Source organism: Fundulus heteroclitus, unplaced genomic scaffold (genome assembly GCF_011125445.2).
Source record: "Fundulus heteroclitus isolate FHET01 unplaced genomic scaffold, MU-UCD_Fhet_4.1 scaffold_79, whole genome shotgun sequence".
NCBI classification, from domain to species: Eukaryota; Metazoa; Chordata; class Actinopteri; order Cyprinodontiformes; family Fundulidae; genus Fundulus; species Fundulus heteroclitus.
In genome coordinates this window covers 584,052-610,011 of record NW_023397241.1, presented here as the reverse complement: position 1 = coordinate 610,011, position 25,960 = coordinate 584,052, and the positions used below count along the sequence as shown (strand labels likewise).

The 25,960-nt window shown below is 40.5% G+C and overlaps 1 protein-coding gene across 2 annotated transcripts in view; it reads left to right on the top strand.

Annotated features, from left to right (window-relative positions):
• Positions 1-19,477, top strand: part of cunh5orf22 (chromosome unknown C5orf22 homolog) — a 103,703-nt gene extending 84,226 nt beyond the window's left edge. For both annotated transcript variants that reach the window (XM_036134298.1, XM_036134297.1), the window contains 2 exons: positions 18,311-18,450; positions 18,525-19,477. In XM_036134298.1, the coding sequence (XP_035990191.1) occupies positions 18,311-18,450; positions 18,525-18,681 (297 nt within the window). In that variant the 3' untranslated portion in view covers positions 18,682-19,477. The remainder of the gene's footprint in view (positions 1-18,310; positions 18,451-18,524) is intronic.
• Positions 19,478-25,960: the final 6,483 nt, after the last annotated feature.

Genomic DNA, 25,960 nt, shown 5'->3' with positions numbered 1-25,960 from the left:
CCAATAGATTTCCCTGCCTAACCCAGTACATGCCTTTAAATTAAAAGTCGGAAAATTACAACGATTCCACAATAAGCATTTAATTAATAAAAAAACATTGTTCACAAAGGATTATTTTGGTGATTTTGCCTTATTAATCCTTTTCACAGACTCATGCCAGAGGGTTTGCATACATTGTACATGTACGTATATTATTACGAAACGAACGTTTACGTCTTGACTTAAATATATATCCTAATTTTTTATTTATATAATGATTTAAGTAGAACAAGTGCAAAATTAAGTTGTATTTACCGGAGATGAAGTGTAGACAGTGTAGACATCGTGGTATGATGGCTCCCAGTCGATTGGGATTGTCTGCCTGCATCCTTTTCATTAAAATGATCCATTTCTTTCTTCTTTCTTCGTCCTTCGATAAATGAAAGAAACGTACATCCGACGATTTGGAATGCCTCTGTGTGCAACCGGGAGCACAAGAAGTCGTAGGCATTGTTTAGATTCCAAAAATAAACGAAAAGTACACTCTAATTCACCCGATTTGTCACGCTGGTAAGCAAAAACAGTACTGTTTTTGCCGACCACTGTGACCCAGATGTAGCGCGGATGTAGCTTGTGACGTCACGCGTGAAGTGCACCTATCACTGTGCAGCTAGGGCTATGACTCCAGGAGCCCCAAACCCATTCATTTTGGCGATGCTGATTGGCCAAATATTTATAAATCTTCCCTAGCAACAGTATACGATTGGTTATTTCGCTACACTTGTAGGGCTCCTTGAGTCACAGCCCCACAAGTGTAGAAGATAAATGATACGTTCTGTTGGTGGAAATGCACTGTTAAATGAGAGTCAATTGATAGAGTCAATTAGTAGAAGTGTTTTAATAATTCTTATTACATGTAGCCACATACTATTAAGTAAAAACTGACATTAATAATACTTTTAAAATCTATATATATTTTGACTTTTCCTCTCCACATCTAGAGAGGGGAGCGCCTGAGCGCCCCCTATGGGCCAGCCGCCACCGCAATGAACACATTTTACAAGATATGAAAAACACAACATAGACAAACAGCTTGCGCGCAGAGTCTGCAACACTTTTTTCCTACGGAACTTTTTGTTTCTTTCTTGTTACCACAGACACCCTAGCTACAGCTTTCCTGCAACACTAGTTATCTGTTACAGCTGGTGACTCGACATTTTCAGATGCTGTTGACACAGCGACTCAACAGATTGCAGCTCTATCATTTCCTGCTTGTCTTTTAACTGCTGAGTTTTTAATTGTTGGCCGGCTTCATACTGGTGTTTCCATGCAGTGGCACAGATCCACAAACGCCACTGCAATCCGGCCGCCAGTACCCTTTTTTTTTGCACTTCAATTTTCTGCAACAGTGCCAATAAGTCTTTGGTTCCCGCTGCCTGCAGCGAAGCACCCCACGGTTCTGGTGTTCTTCCACTATCATGCAAACACAGCGCTATCTCCTTAAAAAGAAGCTGTTCCCACCTCGTGACTACCTCCTCTTTTCCTGCAACTCTTTCGCACAAACGCAGCGCTATTTCTGCACAATGACAGGGTTCCCATCTCGGTACTACCTTCACTTTCATATTTGTAAATTGCAGTCTCTTCTCAATCCTGTTTGTGATGCCAAAATGTTTTATGAAATTTGTATGCAGATTTGGAAGAGATCGGCGACACACAAACACATAAACACTGTTTCTATTAGAATAATAGTGCCCATATTTATTATCCCCCACAGAATACAGCAACACAAAACAGCAAGCTGTTCACACACGCAAAGTAGCAAGCACTTAAAGCAACATTGCTTTCAGATAAGCGTGATGTTCCATACCTTACCCTGGCACAGAACTGGGAAGTCGGTCAGTCCAGTAAGAGCACAATCCACACGGCCGGGTGTCCAAAACCCACGGCAGTCTTCGCCGGACTGAGGGCAGTCTCCCCTTTATATACTTATAAACAAAGGCCCAGGTGTGGAGAAGGAATGGCCACTTCTCCCTCCACAGCCGCCCTGTTTCTTAAAGCATGTTTTCAAAACAGAAACCGTTCCCAGCATCTCTGCAGTGTGTGAAGCGAAATATAATTCTAGTTTCATATGAAATCAGTCTTTCCCACAACACATCATGATAGGTTCCCACCACAAGTTAAAACAAGTTATAGCAAAATAACAAATGTGGTTAAACAAAATAACAGGCAAAACTCAGAGCACGAGCATATATGTTGCTCTTAGTTTATGTGAACTCAAAAAACAAGTTATATAACTGAGCAGGTTTTTCCATAATATATTGTTAAAGAGCAAAAATAATTATTTAATATATCACAATGGAACGGGGCTTGAGACAGGGATGTCCAATCTCACCCCTGTTATTTGCACTTTATATAGAGCCCCTAGCCTTATGGATAATACAGACTCAGACCATTAAAGGCAATTGCATTAATGGAGAAGACCATAAGGTGGTGCTATACGCCGATGACGTACTGGTCTATTTAAGTAACCCTAATGATTCACTCCCCAAATTAATGACCATCCTAGAAAACTTCGGTAATTGCTCGGGATATAAACTAAATATACAAAAGACACAAATTTTGACTATTAACTATAAACCCACAAAGCAACCTAGAGAGAAATACCATTTTAATTGGGATCAAAAGTCACTGAAATATTCAATTCAATTTTATTTATATAGCGCCAATATATGAAACCTGTCATCTTGAGGCACTTTACAAAGTCAAAATCAATCATATTATACAGATTGGTCAAAAATGTCCTATATAAGGGGACCAGTTGATTGCTTCAGAGTCCCGACAAGCAGCATTCACACCTGGAGAAGCGTAGAGCCACAGGGAGAGTCGTCTGCGTTGTCCATGGCTTTGCAGCAATCCCTCATACTGAGCAAGCATGAAGCGACAGTGGAAAGAAAAAGAAAAAAAAGAAAATATCTCGGAATAAACTTGCCAAAAATAATTTGAACATTAGCAGAGATAAATTATGGCCCCCTCTTGGTGAAAATGAAAGACAACATACACAGATGGAACTCAATCTTGTTTCTTAGTCTTAGCAACAGAATTGATACTGTAAGAAAAAATATTCTCCCACGGTATCTCTACTTATTTCAGGCACAAATCCCCACAAAACAATTCTCTGAACTGAATAAGATTATCTCTAGATTTATTTGGCAGGGTAAAAAACCCAGGGTTAGATTTAAGATTTTACAACTCCCAAAAGAGCAAGGGGGTATGTCATTACCTAATTTTAAAGACTATTTTCATGCAGCCCAGACTAGACCTCCAATGAATTTGTGTAACCCATTTTACCAAGCTAGATGGAAAAATATAGAACTCTTTAGTCAAATTGATCCCCCAATACAAGCAGCACTAGCACACAAACACCTGGGAGAACTAATAGATAAGGTACAGAATCCATGGATCAGAGTGCAGTTAAAAATTTGGAATATGATAAAGGATGAGTATATGCTAAATGACAGGTTACAAATAATTCAATGGTGTGCTTATGATCCGGATTTTAGGCCTAATGTAATAGATAAAGGATTTAAAACCTGGATTTTGAAAGGGATAACGACATACTATTCTCTTACAGAAAAGGGACAATTCAAAAGCTTTGATAGATTAAAGGAAGACCACGACCTGGACCGAACTGAATTTTTTAGGTTCCTCCAGGTGCGTAATCGCTTCGCACATATCAGAAAGGAAACAGACCTCAATGACCCCATATCAAAAATCATTATTGATGCTTATCAAGGAAAATCAAACAAGGGTGTCATCTCCAGAATTTATATAGGTTTATTGTCTAAAAAGTCCCACAATACAGATTACATTAGGAAAAAGTGGGAGAGGGAGGGTAATCTGTCAATATCTGAAGAGGATTGGCTTAACATTTGCCAATCCCAGTGGAAATGCACCAGCTCTCATTCATGGCGAGAGTTTGGTTGGAAGTGTATGATCCGTTACTTTCTTACACCAAAACAAAAGACACATTATTCTGGAGGGGAAGCTGTGTGTTGGAGGCAATGTGGACACCTGGAAGCTAATCATTGGCATATCTTTTGGGAATGCGCAGTGGTTAAAACCTTTTGGGCAGAGCTTCATAAAATATTAAGTGGTCTGTTTAACACCAATCTACCCATGCAGTTTACAGCTTTTTTTCTAGGAAATTTTGATTTACAGATCAAGAAAGCTGATGAATACTGACTTGATATTTTGATAATGGAACGTTGATCCACCCCGAAAAAAAATAAAAAATAAATAAATTGAGGGTGTGAGTGATTGTCTCCTGGCAGAGCCGGCGGCATGGGCGGGCATTGGGGGGCTGTGCCCGCCCACGGAGTCGGCCGTGCCCGCGCTGGACTGGATGCCGTTTTTATTATTATTTTTTTTTTAACTCAGCGTGGCCCGCTTTCTATTATTCCTTTCTCAATTTGACAATCATACAATTCAGCCAATTGAACCGGCAACTAAAAACAACATCAAACTACCTAGGGGGAAACGAGCCCATGCGCTCGGTACCATCTCTGCGCGTGCTCGGTTCTGTGTCTGCTCGCACTCGACCTATTCCTTCAACGCTCAACACCAGCTGTGTGGCTCTCGAAGCTCTGTTCCTCCACTCGCGACTCAAAAACTGTACACTCCACCAGCCAATCACAGTTTTTTTTCATCATTGCTTGCAAATACTGCAATCGGATGGATTAAATCAAAATGCTGCAGTTTTTGGCAAAAATGACTAAACATAATGGTGGGAGTAAAGAAAACAAGAATAGAAACAAACAGTTTCAAGTCTGTTTCATAGTCTAAAATATTTAGTCTAAAATGTTTAGACGAAAATATTTCCTTGAGCTATTAAGTGAGGTGTAGAAAGTGCTGTTGTCTATTTTTTAAAGATTTTTTTCCAGCTTGGTGATGTAAACTTTTCTTTAGTTTATATTAAAAAAATCCCTGCACTATATACGGAATAAACATTTCATTAATTTACTGTAGGTTTTTCAGTATAGACCTAGATACAAAGGCACATGCAAAGTCCTGAATTTAATGAGATAGAAAATCTGTAGAAAGGTAATGACGAGGAGAGCATCAAAACTCAAATCACTTTCTCTTTGCAAATCATGAATTGTTATATATACCAGTTGAAACATCCAAAGAACTGCTGATCCTGTTGATTTAGACCTCCTGGTAATGAATGTTTAGCCCACATTTATGAACCTTGATTTTAAAATGGACGGGGATTTTAAACTTGACAGTCAAAAAAGGACCTCAGTAAGTCATTTTTATCAATTAAGGAACAAAGCAAAGGTAAAATCTATTCTTTCAAGGCAAAAATATGGAAACCCTACTCCAAGCCTTCATTAATCAATGGCTGGATTAGTGTCATTCTCTTTATCTCTGAATCGGTCAGTCCTCACTCAAATGTCTGCAGCTGGTTCAAACACTGATACACCTTTTAATGGAAAAACATAGACATTACCCCACCCTGGCCTCCCTTCACTGGTTGCCTGTTTATCTTGGAGTTCAGTTTAAAGAACTTGTGTTTGTTTTTAAGGTTTTAAACAGCTTTGCTCACCTTACTTAAATGAGCTTCTCATTCACCTTTATTACACCCCTGCTTGCTCATTCACGTCTGCTGACCAACAGAAGCTTAGAGGGAACAGGGCCTTCTCTACTGGGGCCCCTAAGTTATAGAACGACTTACCTTTGTACATTTGACAGGGTCCTCTGCTGTCTTAAAACCTAATTTTACTCATTGGCCTTTAACCTTACTGAGATTTTATCTCTCTCAACTTTTCTTGGTACTTGTATTTGTGCTGTGCCAGGTGGTTCGATTATATTTTATATCAATTTCATCTTCTTATTATTATTTTACATTGTTGAGTGTTTAGCCTAGTCATTTTATTAGATATTATCTCTTATCTGATGTATTTCTGATGTTTGGCACTGTTTTACCTCGGGTTAAAGTGCTCTTTAAATAATGATGTTGATGATGATTATGATCACAAGAAACTTTTGCATCACCTCCCAGAAGCTGGAAAGAAAAGGGACAACAGCATTTTTCTTACCTCACTTAGTAGCTCTAAATATTTTAGACTAAATATTTTTGGTTAAATATTTTAGGCTAAAATATCCAACTGTTTCTTTTTATTTTTTTCTTTAATCCCACCATTAATTTTAGTAATTTCTGCCAAAAACTGCAGCATTTTGATTTAATCCATCCAAATGCAGTATTTCAAAGCAATACTCTGGATGAAAAAAAAAACTGTCTGTGATTGTCTGGTGAGGTGGACAGTTTTTGAAGTCGTGAGTGGGGAAACAGCCGAGCGAGCGCACGTTTTATAGGAGAAACTGCCAGCCGATTCAAAGATAAGTCTCTCACTTCTGCTTAAACAGATGCCGAAGTGAAGGAATCCGTCTATGCCAGCTTTGTTCTGCTTTCTCAGCGCACCACAGACGGAGCTGGTTCCAGGCAACGCAGAGCTGAAAAGCCAGCACAGAAGCAACGTCCCCATGCCGAGGAGCGATCTGCTTAAATTGTGACTGCAACCGGGGTCAGAGTCTGCCTGGAGGACCAGGCCTCCAACCCAGACCACGCCGTTAGCCACATGCTGCTGCAAGGCTGACGCTAGCCTGCCAAGAGCTAAGCGCTAGCCCGCTAACGCTAGTCAACAACTTCCCTCCTTCAACGTTCTTCCCGTGAATGGCCAAAACTGGACCGAACTGACACAAAACAAAGGACAGAGGTTTGGGCAACGGTCTGAGGGTGAAGAAAAATGTTTATTGGGAAAATGTTTGTAAACCGTGGTGTTTAGAACAAAGAGCTAACCGGTAGCTCGCGCTAGCCAAACTGCTATTAGCCTTGCTAACATCCGTTTTCGGACGCCTAAAAGGAGTCCGTTTTAAAGCATAAAGCGTAACTGTTCTGCTCTGCCATCCTCCGATGGTGTTATAAGCCTTATTCCCGCATCAATATTGTTATGGCATCAGATCCAATATCTGTGTCATTCCTTAGACACTAAAGGAAAGTAGTGGACGCGTGAAACCGTGTCTTTTTATCGAAAAATTCTTTATCTAGAAAAAATGTAGAAAAAATGCAAATACAAAAATGTCTATCTTTTACACTTCTCTGTTTTTTCTTCTTCTTATTCCTACACAGCTTCACGGTCAAAAACTATATTGTTCCGTTTCTAAACAGTCAGTTCCCAGTTTTCTCCACAATACGGCTTGACAGGAAGTGCGCCTTTCAAAATAAAACCATACCTCTCAATAAAATGGTCTTAACAAATATCAGTTCCCTCACTGAAACACGACAAAATAAAAGGCAAACCATAATACAAATAACTTCAATATTTTCTATTTATGGCTCTAACATTCCAGCCCCTAATTGTATAGGCAGGATGCATAACAATTACACTTCAAAAAGAGCCATATAGTTATTAACCTAACAAAATATCAATCCAGGCCTTGCCTTTGAGACAACTAACAGTCTTTTCTTACTCATTCTGCTCCCTGTAATAAACAGAGTTTATTTATGGGTCTATCTAACAAACTAGACTTGGTTTGAACTCGAACCCGTCGCACAATTCCTCTGGAGTCCGGAAAGGTCTTTTGGATTCTTCCAGTCAACCAAGCGTTTCTTGGGGCTGAACTGTCAACAATGAGTACAAGATCTCCAGGGACAAAATTTCTTCTTTGAGTCCGCCATCTCTGCCGCTCTTGTAGCAATGGAAGATATTCCTTTGTCCACCTCGACCAAAACAAGTCGGCCATGTATTGTGTCTGTCTCCATCTTCGACGTGAGTATGTATCCTTACTGTCAAACAAGCCTGGAGGAAGGATTGGCTGTTTCTTCAACAACAGAAGATGATTTGGGGTCAAAACCTCCAGGTCATTTTGATCATCTGATGCAGCAGTCAAGGGACGATCATTTATGATTGCTTCCACTTCACATAATAGTGTGTGAAGACCATCATCATCTAATGTTTGTTGCTTCAAAACAGAGTTCAACACCTTCCTTACAGTACGAATCTGTCTTTCCCATATTCCACCTTGATGAGAGGCAGTTGGTGTGTTAAAGGTCCATGAGATACCCTTTGGCATCAGCTCTTCTCTTATTTTAGAATGATCAAGCTCAGTTATGGCTTCCCTAAGCTCATTTTCAGCACCAATAAAATTAGTGCCATTATCTGAGTGCAGGGTAGAAACTTGACCTCTTCTACATACAAATCTTCTGATGGCATTTATGCATGATGAGGTATCCAAAGAGTGAGCAACCTCTATGTGGACTGCCCACAATGCAAAGCATGTAAACAGTACACCATAGCGCTTCACTATGCTGCGTCCCCTTTTTACACTAAAAGGTCCAAAATAGTCCACTCCCACATGAGTGAACGGTGGCTTGTCTGGGAGTACACGCTCCTCCAATAAGTCTGCCATTTTCTGGACTGCAGGCTTTGCATGTATTTTTCTGCATGTGATGCATTTTGATATTATAGTCCGGGCTGCCCTGTTCAGTCCTGGTATCCAATACTGCTGTCTGATCTTTGCAATCAGCTGGTTCCTTCCGCAGTGACCATTTTGTCGATGAACATGTTGCAGAATTAGCCTAGTAATGTGATGTTCTTTGTGCAACACAGTTGGGCATCTTGCTTCCTCTGGCATGGCTGACTTGTTCAATCGACCTCCAACTTTGATGATGCCATCGTGCAGAAAAGGATCTAATTTGGAAAGCTGATTTAACCTCTTTACATGGGGATCCTTACCTAAGAGTGAAGACAACTCTTCTGAAAACATCTCTCTTTGACTGTGACGTATTAGCACCACCTTTGCATCTTCCAAGTCCTGCACAGACAAAGGTTTTCCTTTCACTGACTTTCTCACTCCCATCATTTCTTCATGCACTTTCTGGGACTGCTTCAATGATCCTGTCTCTTTCAGGACAGCAACCTCCTTACACTTTTTTCTCTTCTCAACGAGGTAGTGAAGCAGGTCTTTCATGCGTAGCATCCATGCAACAGCTTTTCTCAGTTTGTGCCAGTCAGAGTAGTATTCCACCAGCTTTTTCATGGGTGTAACTTCAGTCGTGGTCAAGAGACTGACTAGCGCTGTCCTTTTGATCTCACTGTCCTCGTCCATGGTGCTTGGTATGTCAGGTCTTGTAGGCCACTCAGACTCCTCTTCATAAAGAAAATGTGGGCCACAAATCCAATTGCGGCTCTGGATGAGATTGGTAAATTTTGTACCACGTGAAGCTGTATCTGCTGGATTAAGTGAATTATTCACGTATCTCCATTGAGATGGTGAAGTAGCTTCCCTAATGAATGCAATCCGATTGGCCACAAAGGTCTTGAAACGTGAAGCTTCACTCTCTATGTACCTAAGTACAGTCATGCTATCTGTCCAAAAAACAGACTCTCCAAGGGGGGTCTCCAGCTCCTGTTTTAACAGCCTGTCGACCTTCACTGCTATGACTGCAGCAGTCAGTTCCATCCTAGGAACTGTTATTTTCTTCAGAGGGGCAACTCTGGATTTAGCCATGAGCAATCCACAGTTCTTTCTTCCATCTTCATTGATCAGCAATAGGTATGAAGCAGTGCCATAACCAACATCGCTTGCGTCCGAGAAATGGTGGATCTCTGCCTTAGCTGTGGGGCAGAAATCATCTGGCTTGATACATCTCTTTATGTGAAAGCAGGAAAGTTCCTCGAGTTCTGAAACCCACTGCATCCATCTTTGTAAGTCTCCTTCTCCAACATCCTCATCCCAGCTCAGTTTTCTTTGACAGAGTTCTCTCAAAATCAGCTTGGCAGGAAGGATACATGGGGAAATTAAGCCCAAAGGGTCATAGACTGAGTTAACGACTGAGAGAATTCCTCTCATGTGGCAGGTTTTCTTGGTACGTTCACTTTAAACATGAAAGTGTCTGACTCCGTACACCAATGTATTCCTAGAGCTCTTTCGGTAGGCAGAGTATCTTTGTTCAAATCCAAATCCTTCATCTCTGCAGCTCTTTCACTTTCAGGGATACATGACAGAACCTTTCTGCTATTACTGACCCATTTTGTCAGGTTGAATCCACCCTGGAAGCATAAAGCCTTCAGAGATTGTGAAAGTGCTATTGCTTGGTCCTCTGAAGCCACAGCTGCCAAACAATCATCCATGTAAAACTTTCTCTTGATGGTTTTAGCTGCTTCAGCTGTTGTCTCACCTTCTTTGGCCTCAGCTGTCTTTCTTAAGGCAAAACATGCACAACTTCGAGATGACGTGGCTCCAAAAATATGCACGGTCATTCTATACTCCTCCAGCTTTCCGTTCAAATCTCCATCAGGCCACCACAGAAAATGCAGGAAATTAGAGTCCTATGGTGGTACTCTGACCTGGTAAAACATTGCCTCTATATCGGCCATCAGTGCAATCTTCTCTTCTCTAAACCTTGTCAACACCCCAATCAAAGTATTTGTGAGGTCTGGGCCTTGAAGTAACTGGTTGTTCAGTGAAACTCCCTGATATGTTGCAGTGCAGTCAAAGACAACTCTGATCTTCTTCTTTTTTGGATGATACACCCCATGATGTGGGATGTACCACACCTCTCAGTTGTTGCACTGGCTGTCTGCAAGCACCTTTTCAGCATAACCCTTTGCTACGATGTCAGACATGAAAGCCATAGTCAGCATGAAACTCAGGGTTCTTTATGAGCTTTTTCTTGAGGTTGATGGCTCTTTGCTCAGCTAGACTGCGATTATTGGGCATCTTCAGAGACTTGTTCTTAAATGGGAGACTTATACAGTAATGTCCATCAATGAACTGACAAGACTGTTCCACATCCTTCATGAACTGCCGATCATCTTGTGACATCTCTGTTTTGTCTTCACGGCTACACTCTGTGAAATACGAATTATATTGCTGTGTCAGCATTTCCTCAATGCTTGCCACTGTAATCCTGTTCAACGTTAACCTTGGCAACTCGTTCTCACTGTGTGGAACGTCCTCTTCTCCCTTCACAGGACCATTTACAATCCATCCAATTGATGTTTTCACTGCGTAGGGACCGTCTCCCTGGCTATTGATGACTTTCCACGGCTCTATTGCTTTGTGAGCATTAGCACCAATCAACAGACCAATTTCTGCCTTGATACTTGGAAGATGAACCTCATCCAAATATGCCCACTTCCAAAGGTCTTTCTGATCTGGAATGTTAGCCCTTTTGACAGGAATTTCAGGTTGTGTGAACACTGAAGGTAAGTCAATGTACTTTTCTTCCTCAAATCCACTGACTTCCAGTTCTGACAGGATGTGACTATGAACAAGCTTCTCCTGTCCCATAGTTCGGAGCAAAATGTCCGCCTTTCTGCCTCTTAAGTTCAGCACTCTCCTGATCTTCTCTGTGCAAAACGTAGCTGAACTGCCAGGATCTATGAAGGCATATGTCTCAATTACCTTGGTGCCTTTTTTAGACTTGAGCTTTACCGGGACAATGGCCAAAACTACTTCTTTGCTTCCGGCCCCAGTGTATCCACACATCTCCTGGCTTACAGCTGTAGTGGTCTGAGTTTCAGATGTGGTGTTTCTTTCTTTTTTAGGTGAAGACTTTTCTTCTCTTTGTACATGTAGGATGCTTGGATGTTTCCGCAAACATAACTGGCATGTCAGTCTTCTTGAACAATCTTTACTCAAATGTCCTGGAACAAGGCATCCAAAACACAAACCTTTAGATTTCAAATATTCAATCTTTTCCTTGTGCGCTTGTTTCTGGAATTTTTCACAATTGCCAAGATTGTGATTCTTGTCACAGTACAAGCAGTTATTTTGAGATGCTTTGCCATTATCAGTCTTTGTGATTTGGTTTGACTGTGAAAATTTCTGTTTTTCTGTGTCAACACTTGTAGCAAAACTGCTACTTCTTGGTGTACTTTCTTTTGATTTTCTCGCAAAACACCCTTTTTCCTTTTGTTTTGTAGATAGACTGACTTCCTGGAGATCACCAAACAATGGATCTGAGATGATCTTTGTTTGTCTATCAATGTAGTCTACCAGATGTGTGAACCTTACTCTTCTTCCTCTTTCCTCCTGCATTTCAAATGCCACATTCCGCCATCGCTCCCTCAGCTTATATGGCAATTTGGACAGAATGACTCTCATGTTTGTTGGGTTGTCCATTTCTTCCATGTAGTCAACATCTTGCATCGTGTTTCGGCAACCAATCAGGAAGAGAGAATAAGCATTTAAACCCTTAACATCATCTGTTCTTATTTGTGGCCATTTTAAAGCCTTTTCGATGTAAGCCATGGCTATTTTTAAATTATCACCATATTGCTTATGAAGCCGTTGTCTAGCTTCTCTGTAACCTTTCTCTGGGGTCATGTGTTCACAGCTTCTCACCAGATCTTGCGGCTCTCCACGTGTATATTGTTCCAGAAAGAAGAGTTTATCTTTCTCATTTTCTGTCTTGTTGTCAATAGTGTTGTCAAATGCTCTGATAAAAGATCTATACGTGAGTGGATCACCTGAGAACACAGGAATGTCTCTCTTGGGCAGCAGTGACAGGCTTTGCTGCTTGACCAACATTTCAGTGATCAGGTTCTGATGATGCATCACTTCATAAATCTTGTCACCTGCAGACGTGGGATTCTGCAGACCTGTAGGTGAAACTCCATCTGAGTGATCCTGATGACACAAATATGCCTGAGGTGAACGTTTTGTCATACTAGCAGACGCCTTAACAATCGGATAATCTTCCTCCTCTTCATCATTTGCTGTCTTTGGAGCATGGACTTCATGTACAAGCTGGGATCTTGGAAGACCTGATGCAGGTTCTTCCAGCCTGCATTTCACATATTCATTCATGGCATCTCGGGGATTTTCATGGTTCTGAAAAACCTTGAGCTTAGTAGTAGAGGCTGCTATTGCAGTTTCCATCTCCAGCTCCTCCAACTCAGCCTTTAGCTTTGCTTCCTGTAGTTGTATCGCTTTTTTCCTTTTTAGCGATTCAGCTTGAACTAGAAGAGCTGCTCTTTTAGCCTCCTCTTTCATGCGAGCCACTGAACTAGTGTTGGACACAACAGAAGAACCTCCAGTTCTGGAACTCGATCTGCTCTTACTTCTTTGTCGACGATCAGCTATCACAGAAACACTGTCATGTGGAGTAACCTCCTCTTCATTTTGACCATCTCTTTTACGTTCTTGAATCCAACTTTCTGTCTCATGCAAAAACTGCTTAATAATAGCTGCCTTTGACTCGTACCATTCACACTAATCTGTGTTAGCTTCTTCTTTAGATTACATCTGTGCAACATTGTTGTTTAGCAATATGAACTCTTCATGCAGCTTGTAAAAACTCTGAAGTGTTTCTGATTCCACTTTATCAACATGATCTTCATTATTTTTCATGCTGTCTATTTCCTTCATTTTAGCCGTAATCTGAGCCATTTTTGTCCTCCTTTGACTGAAAAGCCTGTTAAGTTTCTCCTCGAGTGCCTTTTGTGTGTATTTTGGCTCCCTCTTGTTGTCACCTGCCTGCATTACGTCTTATGCTGCAACAAACGATCTTTTCTCCTCCATACTTCAGCTCAAACTATGTCCAATATTTATTCTCTTTCTCTAAAAGGCTTTTATAGTCCATAAACGTAAAACATCTTCTGTATCTCTTATGTCTTCTTGCAAACAACCCATGCAGGGTAAATGAGAGCTCCCTCAGTTAACATAGTTAGCTTCATCATTAGCATGTTAGCTGGTCATTTACTCACGGCAATCCAAGTCTTGTGAATGGCTCTCAACCTCTCGTCCTCTCAAAGCTTACTCCACTCCGTTTCCTTCTTTCTTCAATGTCCTTTTATCCTCTTGGAGCAGTTTTTGACAAATGTTATGGCATCAGATCCAATATCTTTGTCACACTAAAGGAAAGTAGTGGACGCGTGAAACCGTGTCATTTTATCGAAAAATTCTTTATCTAGAAAAAATTTAGAAAAAATGCAAATACAAAAATGTCAATATCTTTTACAATTCTCTGTTTTTTCTTCTTCTTATTCCTACACAGCTTCACGGTCAAAAACTGTATTGCTCCGTGTCTAAACAGTCAGTTCCCAGTTTTCTCCACAATACGGCTTGACAGGAAGTGCGCCTTTCAAAATAAAACCATACCTCTCAATAAAATGGTCTTAACAAATATCAGTTCCCTGAGCTCCCTCACTGAAACACGACAAAATAAAAGGCAAACCATAATACAAATAACTTCAATATTTTCTATTTATGGCTCTAACAAATATGGTATATTAATGCCTGTTTTCAAGGCAATTTCGGCAACTTTATGTCATAACCTCTTAGCTACCGAGTTGCTGCAGCGACCCCATGCGCCCGGAGGGAGAATCGCATTAACAAACTCGGTCGTAAGGGTTTAAATGATTTTACAGAACAAACCGGTCCTCAGAATATTATTTTAACAAATAATGTTTTGTTCAACTTGGGCTTTGCATTGTGAATGAATTGAAATACATGGCAAATGTTTTAACTCCATTCCATGTTTTTGTTAATCAGATCTGCAGTGAACCAGGAGTCACTGAAGTATTCTGATTATGATCAACCACTTTTGTTTGTCTTTTGTTTGTTTTTGCATGTAAATAGTTCCTTTGTTTAGCTTCCTTTTATCTTCATTTTGCTTAGTAGTTTAGTTAAGTTTCACTAGCCTAGTAGAGAGGATTTATTAATCGAAATATTGTGTCAATTCAGGTAAACAGCATTACATAGTGATGTTCTCTGGATGTTAATTTTATTTCTGTTATTAAATTCTTGAACTTGAAAAGAAGCTGTCACTCCTTTAGTCTATGTGTGTGCAGGTTTTGCTGTTAAAAAGATCGCTAGTGCTCAAATTCATCCCTTTCAACCGTTGTCTTGATATCAGCTTAAGAGCTGATCATCACCAGACAATACTTAACAGACAGAGTTATTTATGAAACATTAAATAACTTTTAACAGTGTATAATTGCACAACAACAGACAATAAGGACAAAACAACCAGTAAAATATGTAAATTGCGAACAATTTAACAAATAAAATGCCAGAGTTATTACCAGTGGTAAGCACAGTCGTGCTACAGATAATTTTAGAGCTAACTTTTCGTTCATCGCATTATTGTTCTCTCCAAGTTTTGAAACTGTTTGCAGACTGGTTAGCATCCACTTTCAGTTTCAATACCTGTTATTATGATAACATCCAAGGAATTACTGCACTGTTTGTGCCCCTACACAATACACATCTACACAGACTTCTCTATAACAGTAGCAGTCCACAAAAAATACATTAATAACTGTGCTGTTTTCTTCTTACTTTTTTTGTTCTTGTTATGATGTTGTGTTAATATTGTTGACCCCCATTGCTCAAAAGTGAAGATGCCGGTATCCAAAGTTTTTTTTCCCCTGTAAACAGTGCACTGCTGTGTGACCCCAACCCTTTAAATACTAGTTTAACTGAGCTTTCTGGGTGCCTTACCAGCACCACATGAGGTGGAAGGAGACTGGACTCGGAGTTGGACTTTTGGGTTGCAGCGTAGTTTTTTTTCCCCTCAACACTTCCATACAAAACGCCAGCCGGAATGTATCTACGACCTACCTTATGGCAATCCTCAAGGGACATTTAACCAGCATGTCCAAAATAAGAAAACCACATTTATACACAGCAATGATGTAACCAGTTTTTATTTATGCTTTACAATTCAAAAATAGTGCACAATAAATATTACAATATTGATGTCACATCGATAAGTAACCCAAAAAGTTGTAATTTATTGCACGTTTGCTAAAGAAAAAACTGATGACAGAGAGGAAAAGGGAACTCTGTAAACATGAAGTCCAGCACTGTGTTCCAGTTCTCCAATGTTCCTGTTGGCCGTGTTTTGAGCTTGTTTGTTTTCATAGAGCTGGTTGCTTGTTTCTCTCGTGACACTGGTTGCCCGAATTCGCACTGTTTCTTTTTAGATGCTACTGCCTGGGCACAGAGAGGTAGAATGTTCTTCTCACATGCTTTCACTGCCTTGTCAAAGTTAAAATTCAAAAGTAATTTATCCTGAACTAAAGCAGCTATCCACTCAAACATGCAGCGCTGTGCATGTTCACCATTTGTGTGCATGTAGCATCTTTTGTCTGAAGACGTGTGACACAGACCGACAGCCGGTGGTTACTGGTTAGTGGCTGCCGTTAACTTGCCCAAATTTCCTTATTTATCATTGGTTTAATGGTAGTGAAGTTAATATTTTTGTTTATGGAAGATGCCAATAATTCTGATGTGCTCACGTAACACCAGAGGGCTTGCACGTACCTTGTTCCTTTCCACTTGTTGGCTGCGCATGTGCACTTCTAGTGTTTATGTATACAAGTTAAAACTTGTAAAACGTGAAAAACATTTTTCACGAAATCTCCGAAGATCAAAGAGCAGGTAAGATGGTCTTGCACATATGCAAAAAGGGACTTTAATGGAAAAAATTTCAACTCTACCTTTTAAGGTAGCATTATGTAAGGGAGTGTGTTCATTAATTGGCTCAGACATTCATCACAAAAACAATTCCAGGTTAAGTCAACGAGGAGGGATTGCTTATAATTGGATCAGGGAGCAATGATCTAAAAGAATGTTTAATGTTATGCCAAGTTGGACTTTCTATTAATAGACTTGGATTCAGTGAGTCAGATTATTTTATGCTGTTTGAATCTTAAGACAACCAGTCAAGATTTAGATCCCCTCACTAACACAACCCTATCGCAATTTAACCTGGAGACAAACTTAAAAATTTAGCCTTGCTACAGGCCACGAACCCTATAACAGTCCACCACCATAAGCGGTAGTCTCTGGTGAAATACAAGTTTCATTACCAAAAATTCTGTTTGCCAACAGGTATGGGCGAAAGGAGAGTCACATACAACTTGTTTTTCATGTTAATGGCTACAGTTCCACCTTTCCTGGGATAATCACAGTGAAAAAAATTGTGATTGCTGATAGCAATATCATGATCTGAGACTGATTTACTTAACAAAATTTCTGAAAACACAAGGATATATGGTATATACATTAATGAGTCAAACATAATCCCCAAAACAAAGTGTTAATCTAAAATTATAATTGTTTTATTGTCAAGTATGTTATGTGTTTTAAGGAACTGTAAATCTTATCTGTCGGACAGATTCCACTTTGTTCATGTTAATAATAAATCTTCTTCAAACTCTAGGGTCACTTGTGGAGTACCACAGAGTTCAGTCCTTGGACCAATTTTCTTTACTATATATAAGCTTCCGATTGGCTAAATTATCAGACAGCATGGGATTAATTTCCACTGTTATGCTGATGACACTCAGCTATATTTATCCATAAATCCTGATGAATCCAATCAATTACTTTGACTGCAGTCATGTCTTGATGACATCAAAAGCTGGATGAATTTAAATTACCTGCACTTAAATTCTGACAAGACAGAAGTTGTAATCTTTGGACCAGAGTCCTCAAAAAATAAACTTCTTAATCAATCACTTAATCTGGATGGCATTAACTTGGCCTCTGGTGATAAAGTAAAAAATATTGGTGTTATTTTTGACCAAGACATGTCATTTAAATCCCATATTAAACAGGTTTCCAGAGTTTTTCACCTCTGGAAATTAGAAACATTTTGTCCAGGGGTGATGCTGAAAAACTAGTCCACGCATTTGTTACTTCAAGGATGGACTATTGTAATTCTTTACTGTCAGGAAGTCCACAAAATGCAGTTCAAAGTCTTCAGCTGATCCAAAATGCTGCAGCAAGAGTTCTAATGAAAATGAACAAGAAGGATCATATTTCTCCAATTTTAGCTTCCCTTCATTGGCTTCCTGTTAAATCAAGAATAGAATTTAAAATTATTCTTCTAATATATAAACCCCTTAATAATCGGTAGAGCTACAGGGAGAGTCGTCTGCAAGGTAGAGCTACAGGTAGAGCTCTACCTGTAGCTCTACCTTTTACCGAAGCTCACTGGACACATGAACACTAGAAGTGCACATGCACAGCAAGAGGAAACTAGGAAGCAACGAGCACGCACATTGGTGGTATGTGACCACATCACAATGCCCGGCATATAGGACAACCAATGGACAAGATTAATTCCGCCTAGAACTCAAAGCCAAAAGATTGCCCACTATGCCTTTAAGTAAGGTAACAAAGTATTTTACATTGTTACTTGACACCTCTTCATGGAGACAGGAGAACTGAAACTGTGTAAAACTATTTTGCTTTCTGCTGTTTTCTACTGAATCTATTGCCTACTTCAACCCATCACCACATGTCTTAGGTTCACCAGGCAGGCCTCACCTGTGACTCAGTCGAGCTGCCGCACCACATCAGCACTGAGGAGGAGATTGATAGACTGATTTCTGCTGTGCAGCTTGTCCTGAAAGCTCTGCCCACACCCACTCTTGTGACTATGTCCAGGTAAAGATAAACACCAGAGCAGTCCCACAAGAAAAGGAAGCAGTGAGTGTGAATGTGTCTGTTTGTGTTGACAGGTCCAGTCTAGACGAATACTGCCCAGCTGAGCAGGTGGATTCTGTCCAGAGCAGAGTTCTGGCTGTACTAGAGGATCTGTATGGTGACCTTGATGTGCATAAAGACTATGAAAGCAGCAATAAAGATGCTCACGACTGCAAGCCGAGGACTTCATAAACTAGAATACAACTAGTTCCTCGTTTATGTTGGGATTGTTTTAACAATTCTAACACATTAGGGTCAAATACAGCATTTCAAAAAGTTATTACTGTGAGTTGTGGGTTGTCATTTCACCCTTTTTGTATATGTGCAGTTTTCGTAATTTTGTTTACAAGTTTTAGACACAGACAATTGCTGTCATTTAAAGGACATTTTGTACCCTTTAAAGTAATTTTCTCTTATTTACACGTTATATTGGTTTGATCAGACTTCATAATCTGTAATTTTCCAAGAGTCAGGAGCCCCAAAATGGGATTTGATGGATTTTTTTTTTCTTGCTAAAGTGCCATGACAGTGTTAAACTTATGGTTTATGTTGTCTCTTCATTTTATTATTTTTCTGGACACTGTATAGAATAGATTTCTATGCTCTGCTGCTCTTAAGGGTTTCTACCAGAGCTTATTTCCACAGCAGCAAGAGGCAGATAAAGGGAAGTTAGTTCCCACAGTCTTTCATGTAAAGCCTCTCGTGGATTAAGCAGTATCCCTCTCACCACCATTAGCCGATAACAGAAATCCAGAAGACCAAGGAGGTCCTACATCCCCATCACTAAAGCCTCTTCTAGTTCTGATTGTTTGACACCTGAGAACTGCTGACTTACTTCATGTGAAGACTGTCTATGCAGTGGTCTACTGTCTGGTTTCCTGTTGGACATTCTGACTGAAGCTACATGCTTGTGTTTGGGTGCAACTGGTGCACCCTGCCTTAAAGAGTACATTAATAAAAATAAGCAAATACTGATACAGGTTTTAAACATGACTTGCAGAATTGAATTTACTACCTTTTTTACTATTTCTACAATATTTTTTACTACCAACAACAACAAGAGATACACTAAATTCTGTCTATCTGTCTGTCTCTCTCTCTGTCTGTCTGTCTCTCTCTCTCTCAGTACAGAACACAAAACGACAAAAATCAGACTGGATCCGAAAATTGTTGACCGATCTTTATATATATTTCCAAAAAGGACTGTTTTAACATTTTGAAGCGGAAAGACAGGAGTTCCACTTTCCTCAATCAAAGCAGAAAAAACAAAAACTCTTCTCCATGTTTAAACAACTCAGCTTTTAAAGCATCAGCATGTACCATCTATAATTAAAGGGGTGGAAACGTTTACTTCATTTACATTTTCTATTTGAGAAACAGCCAACTAAATTAAACCTGTACTGTAAAACAAAACAAAAAAACATTTACATTCAACTTGAACAAATTAAAACTGAACAATAATCTAAATACAAACAAAACCTAAAACATCTCCCCTCCCTCTTAGTCAGTGTGGATGAGGCTGATTGAAAACACCAGGTCCTTGTCAGCACTGCTCATAGGCACGCTTCCATGGCAACACCTGACCAGGTGACCTCAAAGAAAAGACAGTGGTGAGAACAAAAAAAAGTTTTCTTAAATTTACATCAATAAATAAAGATTAAAACCTCCACCAAATAGTTTTTGTTAAAGACAGAAAATGCATGTTTACAGCACCTGTTAGTGAGAGGGTAAATCCCTCACAGTATAGTTTTAGACTGTGGGAAGGCTGAAGTTCCCAGAAGCAACCCACACATTCAAAGGGGGAATATGCAAACTCCATGGAGAAAGACCCAAGGTCAGGACTCGGACCAGGATGTTCTTACTGCAAGGCAACAGTGCAACACATTAACTAACATTTCATAGTAGTAATAATAATGTAAGAGACACACCAACAACAAATCATAGGCTCATGTTGGATGAGGGCAGGAAAATAGGCTTCAGTTGACAAAGCCAGCTAGATCAGTGTCTGCTAGATTGTATCTCTAACTTTTTTTTTACTTAGTGCCTCTGTTGTAAATACTGATAAGTAGTTGCTGCTTTAGAAATATTTTTTTGTGACTCATTTAAAGGCTGTAATACATAATTAAAACCGCAAGCGGTGATGATCGGCCCTCGCAGCCCTGTTGAATAATGAAAATGCATTGGGCCACCGGACCGGACTAAAGCGTTAAAGCTGTTAATCCAGCTTTATTTCAAAAGTTAACAAAACCTTTTAGTACTTTAAAGTTAATTGTTATTTCATGTGTTTAAGGGTTTCGTTTCTTGCATTAAGACAGCTTTTATGAACGTTTGACAGTTAAATTGGTGGATAAACACCCAAAAGAAATACTGTAACAGTAACACTTTATCAATTGGAAATATTGCTAAAGTATTTGTAACCCATTTCAGGGTATATACACGTCTAACGCTCGAGGTTCATAGGAGCTGAGAAGATAGCAATAAGTGATGGACACAAGTATTTGTAGTTAAAAGTGTACAATACAAAAACAACAATACCTATGGGCCCAAAATAAAACTAAGAAAATAAAATGTCCTTCTGGAGAATGTTCTTCTGGAATTTGTAGCTTCAAACTTCAATAATTGTTCAAGTTCGTTAGTCAGCCACTTGGGCCACCTCCTCTGGGGGAATCCCAAAGCGTTCCCAGGCCAGCAGAGTCTCTCCAGCGTGTCCTGGGTCTTCCCCTGGGCCTCCTCCCGGTGGGACGTTCCCAGAACACCTCACCAGGGATGCGTCCAGGATGCATCCTAACCAGATGCACAAGACACCTAAACTAGCTCCTCTCAATGTGAAGGAGCAGCGGCTCTACTCTGAGTCCTTCCCGGGTGACTGAGCTCCTCACCCTATCTCTAAGGGTGAGCTCAGACACACTATAGAGAAAACTCATTTCGGTCGCTTGTATCCGGGATCTCGTACTTTCGGTCACGACCCAAAGCTTGTGACCATAGATGAGGGTAGGAACGTAGATCGACTGGTAAATCGAGAGCTTGGCCTTTTGGCTCAGCTCTCTCTTCACCACAACGGACCGGTACAGCGCCCGCTTCACAGCAGATGTCGCACCAATCCGCCTGTCGATCTCCCGCTCCATCTTCCCCTCATTCGTGAACAAGACCCCAAGATACTTGAACTCCTCCACTAGAAGCTGGCTCTTGGGACTTTCCTTTTTGACAAAGCTTCTAGTCAGAGTGGCTCATGTTACCCTGAGCTACCTCTATAGTTATGCTGCTATAGGCTTAGGCTGCTGGAGGACATCAGGGTCTATTGTTCTTCAATTTTGCATGATTGTTGTCATTTCAGCTTTTAACTTTTTGTTTTTTCTATTTTTTCTTCATAGTAGGTACACCTGGTCTGGCGTTCTGTTAGCTGTGACATCATCCAGGGAAGACAGATCACCTGTTATTACCATCTAATGTAAAACAGATTACTGGATCAATGTGTGCTTCTGTGCTTTTTAGTCTGTCTTGTTGTGTCTCTTCTCTCTCTTTTGTAACCCCCATTCGGTCAAGGCAGATTACCGTTCATACTGAGCCCGGTTCTGCTGGAGGTTTTTCCTTCCTGTTAAAGGTATACTATGCAACCGGGGTTGATTTTCCAGCGAGGCTCCCCCCAGAGGGCGAAAGTAAAAGTGCACTGTTGTAAAGATGCTCAGCTGTTCTGGTTTCTCCGTCAAGCCAGGCACGGTTGTTTTGAGCTTAGCAGACAGGCGAACGCAACGAAAAGTGGAAAAAACGGCAGTACAAACAATGACTAACACAGTGAAGGTATGAACATCAAGCTTCCCGCAGCGCTATCTTGGCGAGGCGGCCGCCTCGCCAGTTTTATCATTATTATTATTATTTTTTTTTTTATATGTTGGCGAGACGCTACCGCCGCCGCCTCACCAGGCCGCAGCTGCCGCGGCCGCCTCGCCGCGGTAGCGTCTCGCCAACATAAAAAAAAAAAATAATAATAATAATAAAACTCGATATGCTTGCATGTTTATTTGATGTTAACATGCGGTTCTTTGTTGTTGCTTTCGCGCGTGCATATAGTGAATGGCAGGGAAAAAACACATGGAGTTCTCGCCGTAAAGCGAGACTTCTGTGTGTGCGGGCCGTGAGCTCTTGCAATGGCGTACCGCGAGCGAGCTATTTTTAGAAACGTAACGTCATGATGACGTCACATCACGTGGTACGCAGTAGGACAAGCTTGCATAGGCCGCCGCTGTTTCGCTGTAAAAGAGACGTGTGTTACCCTTGGTTTTACTCAGTAAACGACTGCTTTTTCCAAATCTAAAACCATGGTTTTTAAACATTGTTGCTGTGGAACGTGCAACAGCGACTCGAGGTACGCTGATCGGCCGCATATGAAGGATGTTTTCTTCAAGACTGCCAAGGAGAAATGTGTGCGCTGGGTACACCGGTGCGGTCGGCCTACATATGTAGCAAGCATTTTGTCGGAGGAAAGGGCCCAACCGAAGAACATCCTGACCCAATTCCAGCGACATCAAGTAGTGAACAGGTAAGAGTATTTTGGTGGCCGACATGTTAATAATGAAGTGCCTGCTACCATGATAGCATATAGGCTACCATGGTAGTAGGCACTAACATGATACACTGCTACCAAGGATAGCTTACTCAAAAAACATTTAAAATAAGACAAACATTAATCACCGTCTGATCCCTGGACGGTGATTACAAACAAAAAAACGGCCGATGACGCCATGACCGCCGCGCAGGAAAAAAAACCAAAGCTTACCGTTCGATCAACTCGGCCCGTTTTCCAGTCTTTTTTAAGCCCTCGACACTCAAGCCATCGTTTGAGCTGAACGTTGGTGTGTTCTTCGACAGTTCGACCAGTAATCCGTGTGCCTGGGACATCGTCTTGGGAAACTTTAATGGCTGCAAAGTCGGTCATATCGCTGGTTCTGTTGCGCGTGTAATAGCTGGTTGCTACGGGCGTTCTCTACCTGTATGCCCTACCTAAGCGGCAAAAGGGGCGTTGCTCTTGAGTCGGTGACGTCACGTGTGCGGTATGCCATTGCAAGTGCGGTATTTCCCCCACAGACCCCCAGGGCGGCCGAGAAAACCTTTGTTCGACCTGAAATGACTCATTTAATCATCCAAAACGGTATGGAACACATTAATTAACTGAAAAAATGTTGCATAGTATGCCTTTAATGGTGAGTTTTTCTTTCTGCTGTCACTTCATGCTTGCTCAGTAGGTAGGATTGCTGCAAAGCCATGTACAATGCAAACGACTCTCCCTGTGGCTCTACACTTCTTCAGGGGTGAATGCTGCTTGTTACGACTTTGATGCAATCAACTGGTTCCCTTATATAGGAACTTCTTTTACCAATCTGGATAATCTGACTTAATATGTATAATCTGATTGATTTTGACATTGTAAACTGCCTTTAGATGACATGCAGGCATGGACTAGTAATCGGGCGTACCTGGCATTTTCCCGGTGGGCTGACATGCTGTTTGGGCCGGCAGACCCGACATGTATATTAATAATATGTATTATTATTATTATTATTATTATTATTATTATTATTATTATTATTATTATTATTATTATTTTATATATCTGCCTTGTTATATTTGCATAATGCATGAAGAAAAATAAAATCAGCAGCGCAAGAGTCTGTACCGATCATCCGGCCCTTACCACAGGTTACTGCAGCCCATTGGTTATCATCCCTGACAGTCTAAAGGGCTAGGCCAATCATAAAGTAGAAAAACACCTTCACGCTCCATGTGGAACTTTGTGCAGCGGTGTTCACAGTAGTAATGGATAAGAAACGCAAGGGAGGCGCAGAGAAACTGCGCGAAAAAAAGAAACGACTTCTTCAAACGGACGCTGCGAAATGTGTCAAACTGACTGACATGTTCCCAACAGCAGGCCCTTCATCTGCTCCGGTGTCTGATATAAAATATGGTGGTGGTGGTAGTGGTTGTAGTCAGTGACGTGCGGTAGGGTTCATAGCTGGTGAGGCACTGACGTCATCAGAGTCAGATTTACAAATATATACACTCTACAGAGTAGACTCGTTGCAAAGTGCTGAAGGAGACTGATTGAGCCAAATAAATTCACCAAGATACATGGAAAAATATTGGTTCTTTGATGAAAAAAAATTTGTCATATGATTGGTAACAGTTTATGAGTTATGATGGATTTCTGCATTTGTAACACATTCTAAAACTATAACCCACATTACGCACATTTTATCACAAAAACAAAACATGAATAAGTATCGCTGTCTTACCTCTACTTATAATTTAAGTCCCTGTGGCGCTCTTTCTGAACAAAAATATAATTTTCCGGTAAAAGTTCTCTTTATCTTCTTCAGTTTTAAAAGTCTCTCAGTCTCAATGGAGCTCACTGCCAGGGAGGAAAGGCTTCCCTGATCAGTCCTTTTCCCGCTGTATGTTTAGAATCTTTTTAGTGCTTTACTTGTTTAGCAAAACTCGCTAATAATACATCCATAACTTGTTTTGACTCTACTATTTGGGGATCACGAGCGGTGCACCTTGAGCGCCCCCTGCCTAGCGGCCAAGGAACTGCCGACCTCACCTACAACCAGTTCTTTGCTGTTTATGATCAGCCAGCACCACGAAAACATGTTATCTGCACACAGTTTGATGACCAAAACACAATTCGTAATCCACATATATTAAATTGTGGAAAATCTGTTCATAACTGTTTGAACAATTGAATTTATGATCTAGAGACAGGAAGATGCATTCACAGAATGGAAGTCAGCGCAGTTAACATGGGATTGCACAATCCCAGGGGAGGCCAAGCTTGCTGCGGCCTCACCGGCTTCGCTATGAAGCGCCACCAAGGATTTACATGAAAAATAGCAAAAAGTCTGCGATTTTAAAGAAAATATGATCAAAAATTAGGAAATTAGATAAATAAAATACTTATTACAAATGACTGAGTAAATCAAAATTTATATTATGTTATTATATATTTTCTTTCTTTCCATGATAAGTGAGGCCTTTCTCTGGTTCATTTTGTCATTGGCATCCTTTTTTACACAGTGAGTGCACATTAGTCCAATGTTACCCTACAGTATCTGGAAGACTGAATAGATCTGATGAGCAACTTACAATAACTTCTTATAATGATGTAACGTGATAATATGTGTGATTGACCCTGACACCTCTCTTTCTCTCTCTCTCTCTCTGATCTAAGAATAGTTGCTGTGCTGTGATGGAGTTTACATTTTACCGTGTTAATAAATTAAGATTTTAGAAGTATTTTAAGTGTCCACTCTCACTAACTTCCATTAACCTGACCTCAAGGTATTGTACAGTTGGTATACACATTCAGTACACAACAAAATGTGGTGGGCCAGTCTAATCCAAAATGCCAGGGCCGATTTGTTTGTCCCAGTACACCCCTGATGACATGTTTCATGATTTGGCGCTATATAAATAAAAA